Source organism: Lathamus discolor, chromosome 16 (genome assembly GCF_037157495.1).
Source record: "Lathamus discolor isolate bLatDis1 chromosome 16, bLatDis1.hap1, whole genome shotgun sequence".
Taxonomy (NCBI): Eukaryota; Metazoa; Chordata; class Aves; order Psittaciformes; family Psittacidae; genus Lathamus; species Lathamus discolor.
In genome coordinates, this window is record NC_088899.1 from 6211259 (window position 1) to 6225049 (window position 13791).

General features: G+C 46.7%; 1 protein-coding gene and 1 long non-coding RNA gene across 2 annotated transcripts; one reads left to right on the plus strand and one right to left on the minus strand.

Annotated features, from left to right (window-relative positions):
• Positions 1–2377: 2377 nt before the first annotated feature.
• LOC136022751 (uncharacterized) lies at positions 2378–7567 on the minus strand. Its single transcript, XR_010616320.1, has 3 exons — positions 7348–7567; positions 6755–7053; positions 2378–6673 (listed from the first exon to the last, which is right to left on the minus strand). It is a non-coding gene; the product is annotated as an uncharacterized LOC136022751 (long non-coding RNA).
• A 667-nt stretch (positions 7568–8234) lies between these two features.
• Positions 8235–8944, plus strand: MRPS16 (mitochondrial ribosomal protein S16). Its single transcript, XM_065696470.1, has 3 exons — positions 8235–8334; positions 8406–8666; positions 8740–8944. Exons 1-3 carry the CDS (start codon positions 8322–8324, stop codon positions 8865–8867), a joined length of 402 nt encoding a protein of 133 aa, XP_065552542.1. The 5' UTR covers positions 8235–8321; the 3' UTR covers positions 8868–8944.
• The last annotated feature ends 4847 nt before the right edge of the window (positions 8945–13791 follow it).

The window sequence follows — 13791 nt, forward strand, 5'->3', positions numbered from 1 at the left end:
TGATATCCTGGAGACTCAAATGTCTTTCACGTGCTGAAAGTGATATTCAAACCATAAAGGGCCAACACGAGGAAGGAATATAGTGGTAAGTTTTACAGATTCAAAGCACTCATCTTAACAGCTGCAGTAAAACAACATGTTCCAGCAAAGAGAAACACAGTGCCTGTGTTAACTGTCCATACCCAACTACTGACTACAGAAGCTAACCAAAGAGTAAATTTTCATTCGAGTTGGCTCTTGGGATGGATTTTTCCAAATTCATTAAGATGAAAGTGATAAATCACTACCAGAGCCATTTTCCTGAAGGATATATATTGGCTGTTAAAATACTAACATTTCCAAATGGAAAGGTTTTTTGCCACACACAGAAACTTCATGCAGTTGCTTAACATTTTGCAAGAGGCATGAACTCTGACATAATGAACACTTATCCTCATTAATCGTTGGAGATAAGGCTGCTAATCAGCTGAGCCTATCCTATTTATAAAAGAGCTACAGTTATAACAGCAAATCTGAGCTGTCCAGGTTCAGCAGTGACCTTGGAAGTTCTGTTTGCTGGTCTGGACAAATGTAAGAGGCAGACTGGTGACATCTCTTCTGTCCTCCACAAACTGAAGTGCCATGAAAATGAGAGGAGTCTTAAATTGCTTTTGAGTATGTCCTCCCTAACAGCATGATCAGAACTGTGTAGCTCAGCACTCTATCCCAGGTTGTGCGTCCTTTCTTTCAGGGAAGACTGGGGAAAAACAAAAAGAGAAATGTTGGCAGAAACACTGAAAAATAAGCTTAAAAACCACACTGCTTTTTTCTACTAAGGCTCAGTTTTGAGAAATACAATTTGACTGGCTTTAGATCAATAAAAAAATAACTATAAAAATGTTATTGTTTGTTTGACTAGTTGGACAGGAGACTGGGGCCGGATAGAGAGAGGCTCTGCTCAGCCTCCATCTACAACTCAAGCCTATTCATCAGAAGGTATTTCCGTTGAACAGGAAACAATTATCAGATTGTCTCTATTAGCACCTAAGAAGGTTGATCAACATAGTTCTTACCTCTCAAACTTCCCTTCAATCTCTGGTGATTCAGAATTCCCGAGGAATCACAAGGAGTAAAAATGGACCACAAAGGTTAAATACTCATGAAAATGGTGTCACATGAGCATGACAAATCGTAGAATCATAGAATAGTTAGGGTTGGAAAGGACCTCAAGATCATCTATTCCAGCCCCCCGCCATAAGCAGGGACACCTCACACTAAACCATCCCACCCAAGGCTTCATCCAACCTGGCCTTGAACACTGCCAGGGATGGAGCACTCACAACCCCCCTGAGCAACCCATTCCAGTGCCTCACCACCCTCACAGGAAAGAATTTCCTCCTTAGATCCAACCTAAACTTCCCCTGTTTCAGTTTGAACCCGTTACCCCTTGTGCTGTCACTACAGTCCCTGACGAAGAGACCCTCCCCAGCATCCCTATAGGCCCCCTTCAGGTACTGGAAGGCTGCTATGAGGTCCCCATGCAGCCTTCTCTTCTCCAGGCTGAACAGCCCCAACTTTCTCAGCCTGTCTTCATACGGGAGATGCTCCAGTCCCCTGATCATCCTCGTGGCCCTCCTCTGGACTTGTTCCAGCAGTTCCATGTCCTTTTTATGTTGAGGACACCAGAACTGCACACAATACTCCTATTTATCAATGGCCACAAACTACAAAGCCACTGACATAAAGGTAGAGAAATGTATGCTATAGCATTGCATTATTCAGGCTGATTACAAACTTCTCTAGTCATTACATAAATATCATTATCCCAATTTTAAAGACTGAACTGGATTAACTGACTTGCACAAGGCTAAGGAATCTGTGCTGGGTACAGCTGAGATAAGCCATCAGGAATGTTGGCATGTAGCCCCACACTCAATCCACTTGACAATACAGATCTTTGATAATGTCAGATGATGATTGAAAGCTATTGGAAGCCAGTAAAGAAATCTTAGGTAATAGTGGGGAGATTTTGGAGAAATCTAACACGTGAAGAGTAATACCAAGGGTTTGTATCAAGGAGTAGCTCCTAGGATTTACCTACTATTTCATAGCAGAATTCAGAGAAGAGACAGACCTATAGAGAATGGCTTGGGATACAGCTCGGGGTGTTCGGGGAGGTGTTCCTGTCTCTCCTTGCATGACTAATGGATTCTGTTTATCTGCCTTCAAAACAGGTAAAAATAATTACTTACCTCTCTCAATCTTGTCAATACCGTGATCTCACTACACAGGAGTGGTACAGGAAATGCCTCTTGGCACACACCCAAGGAGCACACAGTCCTTATTTTATGCATTTCCAGTTACTACCCTAATACAAATAAGAATTAAAAAACAGGTCTACTTATTACACCATTTTACTGTTCACAAGAAACCTGGTGACTTTTTAGGGAAGACCTTGATTCACAGGAGACATTGATTATTTTTAAGAAAGCAGCTTTATGAATTGGAACATTTAAAAGCTCCTAGTTGCTCCAGTTACTCCAGAGGAATCAGAGTAAGGTGTTTGCTAGGCAAGCACACTGCTGCAGCACTGTCCAACATTTATGGTCCAATATTGGAATATATGGGGGGGTTTCCTGCCCATGGGAGGGGGGTTAGAACTATATGATATTGAGGTCCTTTCCAACCCTAACTATTCTATGATTCTATGATTTATGACATTGTCCTGGGTTTACCAGTAGCCGTTTTGTTCCTTGTTAGTAACTGGTGCAAGCTCTGTGTTTTGACTTCCTTCTTAACATAGAAGAGATGTCAGAATCCAGCCTTATAGAATTCTAGTTCTCTCAGTGTTTCAAGGAATCTGCTTTATTTGTATCCCCTAGACTAACATGGGAACACACCTCATCACCATAACAAACAGTTAAAAGGTACTGAAATTGCAACTTTAGCTGCTCGTTGGCTCTTGATAATGGGGGAGCTGGTTGTTCCTAGTCCTTTACTTGCCAGAAGCCACCCAAGTCAAATGAGTAACATGAACACCCTGTTGCAATAAAGGAGGAAGTTAGGTCACAAGCTTTCAGAACTGCCCAAACTTTGAAAACAGTTTGATGAGCAGCAGCAAAGAAACAGTAAGATGGTTCCTTTACATTTGATTCCTGTTTGTTATCTTGTATTATCAATCACATTGACATCTAGAGACTATTATGCAGCCACAGAATGATTTTAAATGGCAAGAGGCACAAGTTGAACAAGTGACATGAAAAGTAAAGTGGCCAAACCCTGTTCTTGTCACTAACAAGGGTTAGGAAGTGAAAGAATTACCACTGCAGGCTTTTCTTGCTTAAGTGTTGTACAGGTATGAAATACCATGCTCCTGTTCCAATGTAGATGGAAAACTCATTCTTCTACCTAGGTTACCACAACAAAACCTTATCACATCCCCGGTGACTGCAATAAGCAGCAAGTAGGCATATGATAATATGTGTGCAAACACACACAATCATGACTTCAATGCAGATGGTGATTGTCAACTCATCGTGAGTTAACACGTTTCTGCTCTGGAAGTCAGGAGAGAGCCAATGTGCAGCTTGCTCATGAAGAAAATCTGTCCTCCCAGCCCAGTTGTAAGTTCAAGGGCTTTCATGTCCACCATCAGCAAAGTTACTGACATCATCTTACTATGTGGTTCTCTCTGTGTGGTCAGCACTCCTTTGCAATGGTTGGCTTATCAGACAGTGTACTCTTGCATTAAACACTGTTAAAACCAAAACAACACAAATCAGTCCCTAGATTAAAAAGCTACTCGTCCTCTGTGATTTTTTTTTTTCTTGTAATTGAGGCTCTTTGTTCCTCTGACCTTTAGGTTTGTGCTGTCCTAGGAATTATCCAATAGCACAAGGAAGTGACTTGGTATCACCATGACACTTGTTTTTTGGTTGTTGCGTTATTGGGGATTTTTGGGGGGTTTTTTTGTGTCTTGATAAACCTAAAATCTTGATAGAAGAACGTCAAAACAAAGTGTCTGGATGCTGATTTGCTGAGGAAGGTCATTTCAGCAAGACATGAGCCAAACTAAGGTCAATGCCAACACAACCTGGACTTGAAGAGACAGAATTAATGCTTGCAAAACTGTATGCAAAGGGAAAACTTAAATATATTCCAGACAGCAGAAACATATAAAACCAGCTGATGTGATCAGTACAACACAAATGCAGAGGAAACCAGTCTGGAGTCCAAAAGCTTCAATGTATTAAGTCAGAAGATAAGCCTTACATCACACCCTTCTAACTGTCAAAACCAGAAATGACACTAGTCTCTGCCAACTGCTGCTCCATTTGCATCAGAATTCTCTACACCCCAGCATTATTAACATTCTCCTTTTCATGTATTCAGCTCCCTTGTGTTTTGCAGATGCTCAGATCACAGATGCATTTGAAAACCTTCCCATTCAGAACCTTTGTTCTAGTTCACAGAAAGCCACAGAAAGGTGATGAAGATATCCTTTTCCTTTGGTAGGTGTATTTCCTTTTGTGCAAACACCCCATATTGAAATAACAGCCTGCACTATAGTTAAATGATCCTTCATAGAAAAGAGGAAGGCAATTTTTCAGATCAAAGAATGCAACACTCAAGAGATCTGCACCTGCATTTACAATAGCCTGAGTGAAATTACTGCTCCTACCCCCTCAGGCAGAGGCTTACAGTGACTGTGGACCCTACTGAAACCCATCCTTTCCCTGAGACATTTGCTCTAGAAAAAGTACCAGAATGAAGCATGTTCATGTCTCATGATTACTAACTAGCTACCCTTAGGCACCGGTTTACCTTCCTTCTTCATTCACAGATGAATTTCATAATTCTGTGGTCAGGCAGCTATATATATTTAAAAAACTATCAAAATACCATCCATGCATATTGCCATCTCCCACCAGCACTATGTCTCCACCTTCTTCCACCAGGTAACTATCTTTTCCTTAAAGACTGTGTTTTCCTTTTAAAGACTGTGTTTTCTTCTTTAAGGCACATCGTAGTTTCCCGTTTGCTGATTTCTTTACTGCTAGAGGACAAGCCTTGCAGCATCTCTAGTTCTGGCAGTGATCCTCACTAACTTTCAGAGATGCCCAGTAAGCATGGCTGACCCCAAATTACGTTTTCACTTCCCGTTTTGTCTCTTAAGGATTCACCTATTGCGAAACAGCAAATTACTTATCCAGAAAACATCTCAGTAACAAGGTAAGCAACATAATGCTTCTAAGTCTATTACTAAACAACTCCTAACCACAGGAAAATAGGACTTGGTGATACCTCAACAGGCCATACATATGTCTGCCCCAAGGCAGGATCAATTCTATCCATGTCGTATCTAGCAGACATCTACAAAAACAGTTCTTTAGGCTCACTAATGGTAGAAACACTACAGCAACTTAAGGCTACTTATTTCAGTGCTACTCCTTTTACATTAAAGCTATTCTAGTGCAAAACTTCCTTGATACATTCTGAACTCCCATTACCTTTTACCCTATTCATAAGTTATGTTCTTAACACGTTACCCAAAGAAGCTGTGGCTACCCCATCCCTGGCAGTGCTCAAGGCCAGGCTGGACAGAGGGGCTTGGAGCAACCTGCTCTAGTGGAAGGTGTCCCTGCCCGTGGCTGGGGTTGGAACTGGATGAACTTTAAGGTCCCTTCCAACACAAACCAGTCTGGGATTCTATACACTGTGATGTGGGACTGTCACTTGAGGACAGAAGCAGCTGTCTCTTTGCCCCCAGGGGTATCCAAGCAAGTGTGTGACACAGGTAGTGACAGAAGGTGCATTTGCTGCTGTTCCTACCCACCCTGCTCCAGAGCCTGCACAGAGGGGAGCAGGGAGCATTAAATCCCAGAATCCAGGGAAGAGCTGCTTTAAAAGCTGCAGCAGTGCCCTCTAGCGTCTGTGGGATGCTGCAAAGTCCTTAACTGAACTTTTTAATTAAGCTCGAAAGGTTCAAGCACAAAAGGTGAAGTTTTTAACCAAGCTCAGTAATGCTGCTTACACAGCCTGTGACAGCAGACTGGCCATCAGCCTGAAGTAACTCATTTTGGTGTTTCTCCAAGACAGTTCCCTGCAAGTAACATTTTAGGTCATCAAAATTCATAGCTAAAAAGCTTCTGATGAACCTCAGGGGGGTGTGCCCTGGCACCTCTTATATTTGTTTCCTTTCATGAAATACAGCATGAAATTCATGCACATTCTGTCGAACATCACATTGAAACCAATATTTCAAATTTCAACATGTGACCTGAAATCAAACTACTGAAGTAACATGATAGTTAATTACACAGTTATAAGGTCAGAAGTGAGACCCCAAGTGTCATATAAGCTTAGGAAAAGGGATATTTAGGGTTCGCATATGGCATAATCTTCAATTCCCAGCAGCTGAAGAGTCTGCATCCGATGAGTCAGGCAGGTAAAGTTCCTAAATAATGCATGGCACTCCTGTGAGTGAGTTCTTAATGTGCATGCTTCCTGTCGGGACCACAGTTCTCTTGATTGCAGTCAGCAGTAGTGCAGGGAGCCATTCTGGAAAGGGTAGGAAATGAATCAGAATTGCTTGCAGACTGTTTCACCAGTGGATCCTGTTTCTAAAGGGTAAGCTCTAAGCAGCCAGTTCTCAAGGCTCTTCTATGGCTCGTGTCACTGGGCTGTCCTCCACCTAAGAGGATACACGGGTGTCTCACAGCTCTTCCCAGACATGCTTGCACGTCCCGCATGGCCGTAGGTAACACATACACACCCCTCAGTGCACTTCAGCGCTCCAGCCTACTTTCAGCTATGAAGAGGGATCCTTCCACACCCAGAAACCCGAGTTCTTTCTTGCCTGCAGCAGTAGGGTGCTGCCAGATGGACAGCATCCAACCTCTTTACCTTTCTTTGCCCTCTCCAGCCCCAAAGCTCCCATCCACAGCCAGTGAGTGCTCCCTCTGCCATCACACCATGAGCAGAGTGAGGCCAAGAAGTGACGGCCCATGTGAGCCCAAGGGGGGTGCAGCCAACAGCATCCCAGAACGGACACCCATGTTCTCCGCGTGGCCCCTGGAGAGGAAAAGCAGCAGTAACCGTTACTGCTGCGGATTACCTCCGGCCAGAGGCCCTTTCCCCACTGGGGCCTCTGACAGCTCAGTGCCGTCACCCCAGGGATAGGGGGAGGCCTGGAGCAAAGGAAAAGGCTCCCGGCAAGGGGGGGACACGGGACACCGGAGCTGCGGCCGCTGCACTCGGCGAGCACGGCCAGGGCAGGCCCAGGGGGAGCCCTGGGGGGTGTCCGCCTCCTTCCCCTCTTCTCTCCTGACAGCTCCCAGCTGACTCCCTGGGGCCGCCGTAACCCACCTCGCCTCAGCGGACCGGGAGCTGCTGCTCCGGGGGGCTTGGAGCTTCCCGGCCCCCACCCCGGGAGCCGGGGACACTCCTGCAGCGCGGAAGGTGCGCGCTCCCCTCCCCGATGGCCTCGGGCCTCGCCTCCTGCCGCTGCCGCCACCGCCAGAATACACCCCGTGGGCGCGGCCATATTGTTTCTGGGAAGTGCGCATGCGCAGCAATACGCCTACGGCACACTAGAAGGGCCAAACATCCTGAGCGCGACAGGAGGGCTGCAGCCACGGGATAACAACGCCTGCGAGCACGCGGAGCGCCCGCCGACACCGCGAGCATGGAGCAGCGGCGGCAGCGGCGGCGTTTCTGTACCGGGACGCAGGAGCGAGGGCTCGGCACCGGCTCGGCACCTCCACAAAATCGCGTTTCCACTTCAGGCGAAGCGCAGCGCGGAATATAAAAGCGCCATTGCACATGCGCAGAGCCCGGGCTGCAGTACCACAGTCTGAACACGGGATGGCAGCAGCGAGCAGCGCCCCCTGCAGTACTAAACTTTGTCCACTGGTGGCAGCATTTAAAGGGAAATGCCGACACACAGCGCCCCCCCCCCGCAGTACCGACATTTGGCCACCGGGTGGCAGCAACCTGCGGTAAGAATTCCTTTTTGAGGGGAATTGGCCCCAAATTCGGCTGTTCTCCCCCTTTTTGGGGTCACTCCGCCCATAATGGGTGTCACATTCTCCACACCAGACATGAAGTATTTATATTTAAACACCCGCTCGGAAAGGAAACCCAGACGAGGAGGTTGCGCCCGTTCTTTATATTCACGTTCATGCACAAGCACCTCAGCGAACAGGAGCACCCGGCACAGGCGGCGAGCCGCCCGCCCCCTCCCCCACCCGGTTCCTCGCGCCGGCCTGCCCTCCCCCCCATCAGCTTCCGGTCCGTCGTACGTCATCACTCCGCGCCGCAGAGAGGGCCCGGCCGCCGCCATGGTGCAGCTCGGTAAGTGCCCGGGGGCGCGTCCCGCGGGGCCCCGCGCGGCCCCGGCCGTCACCGCCGCGCTGTCCCCGCAGGGAGCCGCCTCCTGAAGAGCTACCGCGGCGGCCACGTCGTGATCCGCTTCGCCCTGGGCGGCTGCACCAACCGGCCCTTCTACCGCATCGTGGCGGCGCACAGCCGGCGCGCCCGCGACGGGAAGTACCTGGAGCAGCTGGGCTGCCTCGACCCCCTGCCCAACTGCCACGGCGAGAAGGTGGCGGGGCTCAACCTGGAGCGGCTGCGGCACTGGCTGGGCTGCGGCGCGCAGCTCTCCCGGCCCGCTGAGAAGCTCCTGGGTAGGCCCGGAGGGCTCCGGGGCGGGGGGCCCGGGGCGGGCGGGCGGGCGCTGCTCACCGCCTCTCCTTGCAGGTCTGGCGGGGTTCCTGCCGCTCCACCCCATGACGGTGACCGGCGCCGAGAGGCTGCGGCGGCGGCGAGCGCAAGAGGCTGCGGCGCAGCCCGCGGATGGCCCTCGTGGGCCCGGTGATGCGCAGTGAGGGGCCCCGAGCGAGGGCTCCGTGAGTGGGAACGCGTCCGGCCCCTCCGAGTGCATTAAAGTGTCGTTTGCCCGCTCTGTCCGGCTGCGCTGCTCTCTCCAAACGCTGCTCTGGAAAGTTTACTCTTGCTGCAGAACTTGGTGCAGGGTAAAAGGGGCTCTCCTGCTACCACCTACAATAGCCACCTGCTATTGTTCTGCATGGTACCGAACCAGCATCAGCTCTAGCATCGCACTCTCTGCAGCAGTGGCACAGTTACCTCCATTTGCCCGCTGCACTCAAGTGTTTTCACTCCTGGCAGTGATTTATTATGACATGACAGTCCAGTGGCCCAGGAGAGGCCTGACACAAACAAATGCAAATGGTTCTGCAGCTGCGTTTCTGTTTCTCCAGAGAGTTTCTGGGCCTATTTATTCATTTACAAGCAGAAGGGAAAGATTTCAGTCTTGGGTAAAGAGGGAGCAAGGTTTGCATGAAGCAAGATACAGATCTTACCACTTGCATCGCATTTGAACCTACCTGAGAAACAAGAACTCCACTGTAGTCTCTCCCACCTTAGATGCACCTCTTGCTTTTTAGGGTTTCCTTTGGTGTAACTTTCATGACTGCAAAGGTCGGGCAAAGACAAGTTTCCAGTTGTGCACTGAGGTTTGTAGTGTAATTGCCCTGACAGGCAGAGTAGAAAAACCACTCTGAAGAGAGGGACTTGCTTGCTTTTAACAACATCACGATTCTGATTCTGAGAATGCCTTTATTTCTGCTTATGGATGAAAGATAAGCTGCTTTAAAAACTATTCTTTAAAGTGGGTGAGGCTGTGAAAGGTGGTGTTGCTTTTCTAATACTCCCTCTCCTGTTCTTCCATGTAGCTGATGTTGAGAGTCACATTTTATACAGAACAGTGACTGTACTCTGGTACAGGGTTTCTAGCAGGTTCCTCTCTAGCTTACTCTGGACATGTTTGTATCTGCCCTCTTCCTCCTATCATAATCTAAAGGTACCACACAGCTTTCCTTTTTTGGAGCTTTCTGCTTCCAACGCAGGAAGGTAGATGTGCAAGGTTTCTTTTGTGACAGTTTCCTATTAAAAAGGAAAAAAGAATGAATTTGTTATTAAATAAAACATCCCACAATCATACACAAGGCAGGAAAGGAGCTGTGTCATGTCCTTTTGAATCCTGAGGTGCTGTGGGGGTGCTCTGTAATGCAATATGACCGTTATCATCAGACACTACTGTTGCAAGACACAGTAATAATGCCAGGTAAATGAAAGAAGCACCAAGAGGAGAGTCTGCTGGTGCTGAGGTTGTGCTTCCCGCAGTGGGGTCTTCTCATCTTTTCTCTTGCCCTGTCTACTAAGTCCCGTGCAAGGATGTGTTACTGTAGGCACTGCGCTAAATACTCTCCCTACAGCAAGGGCTAGTGCAAACAGAGCAAGAACTTCCCTTTCCAGGTAGGAAGGAGCTACTGAACTTCCTCGGCTATCACTGACACCTTCCTCTGTTCCCCCAGATGTGTGGGCTAAAAAACCCCAACAACTGCACGCAAGGAGTGAGCATAAGCCAAAAGCAGAGGATCACTGGGCTGATGCAGAGCAAAAGCTGAGCTTGAAGAAAGCTACAGATGAAGAGCGAATCTCTAGCATAGTAATTCTTCATAGCAGTTGAGTTGAATTCCTCATTACTTAAGTAGCTCTTGTAAGCTTGGTTGCACTGCAGTCACGGAAACCAAACCCCTTTAATTTCTGCTCTGATGATGTGATTTCCTCTGCTGGCCAATCCATTGGCTGTTGCAACAAAATCTGTTACCCTTTGTTCAAGAAAGGTGTCGCTGGATCCTAGAAATGGCAAAACCAAACGAGCCTTATGTACATGGCAAATACTGCACCAACCCCACTGCAGACTTCTCTCAGTCTGTAGACTGCACTTGAATTCATCTGATTAACATTACTCACTGCCCTTCTTCCTGCTCCTGAATACTGGACCGTGCTGTTGCCTGTCAGGTCTCACATAAAACTCTTTGGCTACCACTGCAGGGGGCCATTAGGCACAAGCTGCATACACCAAAAATACTCCTTGTTCCACACATTTACCGTTCTGCACAGGGAGAGAGCAAGTGCTCCAGTAGTCACTGAATTCGCAAGGTGTTGTACTTAATACAACCCACTGGGTGTTGCATTAATGGCATCTAAAAGTCTCTGTCTTTCAATCTGAGGGATGGACAACAGATACATCAAGGAAGCCACCTTTTACCAGAAGACAAATTCGTTTTTTAGTAAGTAAAATGCATCTCCTATAGAGTTCAAGATGACTGTTCCTTAGTAGAAAATAAAACTGTCTAGACAACTCTCTTCAGCTAGTTCCCAGTATAGCTTTTCTTTTTATATATGTTCAGTCATGCCAGTTTGATGTGGTTTGAGAAGACTCATTTTCTTCATTCAGAGATGCAGCAGAAGTTCCAAAATCATTAGGTTGTCTTTTCTGAGAGGCATGGCAGAGGCCAAGCGAACTGCAGACACATGCTGCTTAATTACAAACATGAGACAATTGATAACACACGTTCTTTCTCTGTTCCTCCTCCCATTTTCCCTACTTCTGTACATGTGTTCTAAATCCATTTATGAACATCCACAAATAATCGCCATCAAGCAACCTTTAATGATAAGAACTTCATCAAAATTAACCTTTAGGCACCACTGAAGAGATTAAACTACAGCACAGCGTAAAATCACTTTCCTGCCTAAACTCATGCATCTTCTCAAACAGCAGCTCACAGATTTAGACAGAGTATTTGAAGCGTTTACATTCTAAAGGTAAACATCACTTTGCACTCGCAGCTCAACAGTGACCGCACGCAGTCAGTTCTGTAAAACACAAAAGTGTTAAAAGGAAGAAAATAATCAAGTAAATAAGTAACGCCTCTTATTAAAGTTACTTCTATGGATTTGGTATCACTTCCGAGTCTGCATGGCCGTGGCAGGCTCTGGCGTTTTCCCCAGGTATCACCAGTATTGCTCGAACTTCTACACTGATGTTGACCTTCAAGTCCTATGTGTGTGAACACTACCTAAATATATCTGCAAAATAAAGTCTATATCACATAGAATAGAAAATGTAATGTATATTCTATTGGGCAATGCATAGGGGCATAGCAATAGTTTTATCACTATATGAAAGTATTTCATAATATTATTTATAGATGGAAGCAAAGACGAAAGTTACCATCGACTACATTGGTTTCATCAAGAATCTTCTGAAGATCCTCACTTTCAATAAAATGATCTGCAACGTGAGCTGCCTGGAAAAGGAAAGTGCTTATGATCCATTTAGTGCAATAATGCTGGCTACAAAACGTAAGGGAAAACACTTCAACACGGGACCAAAAGAAAAGCCACATGTATTTTTTAGTTTGAGTTTGGTGAGATAAGGAAGAGAAATTAAGGTTACACGGCAGAGCAACACGAAAGCAATTTTGCAAAGTCAAGTCTTTAGATTGTCAGAAATCAGAAGTGCCAAATGTGCAGTTTCTTATGCTATTCTGTTCTAGCTTCATCCTGAACATTCTTGGATACAGCTGTCCCATAATCAAGGAAACAGTATGTCACAGATACCCTGCAGAATGACACTACATAACCCAAAGAAAAGGAAGATGAACAGACTCAATCTGACCGTCCTTTACCTCTTGAGTTCTTGACTTCGTAACTTCAATGGTGTTCCTCCACTTAAGTAAATAATGAGTAGCATGAAACTTGCTTCTAAAATAAGAAAGTAATGCTCAGGGGCAGATGACCAAGAGCTTCTTAGGAGTTGTGCATTATGCTTTCAGCCCTGGAGTGTACTAAGCCACAACAGCTACGGATTGTACAAGTTGTTTCATTGCAGACAAAGCATCAGAATCAACTTCGGTAAAAAGTCAAGTAGAACTCATTCCAAAAAAGAGGTCCTCCAGAGAAATCCCTCTTCTGGACCTAAAACAACCTCTACAGGGATGCCATGCACAGCACACACAGTATCAAAATGCCCATGAGGCTTGGTAAACTTTGGCTGCCTACCCGAATAGAGAGGCAGGCTAACAGGGACCCTAAAAATAGTTTTGACTTTATTTCCATTTTTGCCTTTGCTCTCAAAAGACTCCTGGGCTTAACCAGTAGGAGAGCTCACACATTCACCACCTTCCAAAATCAGAGTAAGCATTTTCACAGAACCCAAAATGGAACCCCAAACCATTTTAGTAGTTTCAGTGAGATACCAAAGATGCAGCTCCAGCTGACAAGTACTTGGTCACTGATCCCCATGCAGATTTCAGAATGTCTCAAGGTACAACTGTACGAAAACACAAAGGTGATGTTCTGCAGGGTTTCACAAAAATGTTTTTTTCTTAAATTACCAACTTAACTTTGAGAGTAAGCTTCTACCCAAGGGAAACTGATGCAAAACCTCTTCTCCCCAAAGCTGGGTTACAGACAACTGCCCATCCTCTTGCTAACTCATCATAAGCCCTTGTAGTCTTAGTTAGAGTCTAATGTGGAAGGAAATATGCAACCATCACCATGAACCAGAGCCAGAACTCGCAGAGCAGGGTTTGGGAGCTGGGCTGCTGCAGTTTCACCCCACAGCAGCTTCCTGGAACAGTTCGGCTGGTGCAAGCTTTGCACACTCAGGAGCACATGGTGCTTGGCAGAGTGCTCACACCACACGAGCAGGACCAGTCACCCTCAAGACTTTCCAAAGCTTTGAAAAGCATCTTCCAGAGCCAGGCCTACTGCAGGCAGAGGCCAGGACCTGCAGGCTGGCCCCACTGCTCCTCAAGGCCACAGTGATCGAGGACAGGGCCACTCTGCCTGGCCACGTAATGGCACCTCCTGCCCATCACCTTCTGCCCATGGTGGTGCCCTCAGTGGCGCGTGCAGCCCTGCAGCTTGCTGCCA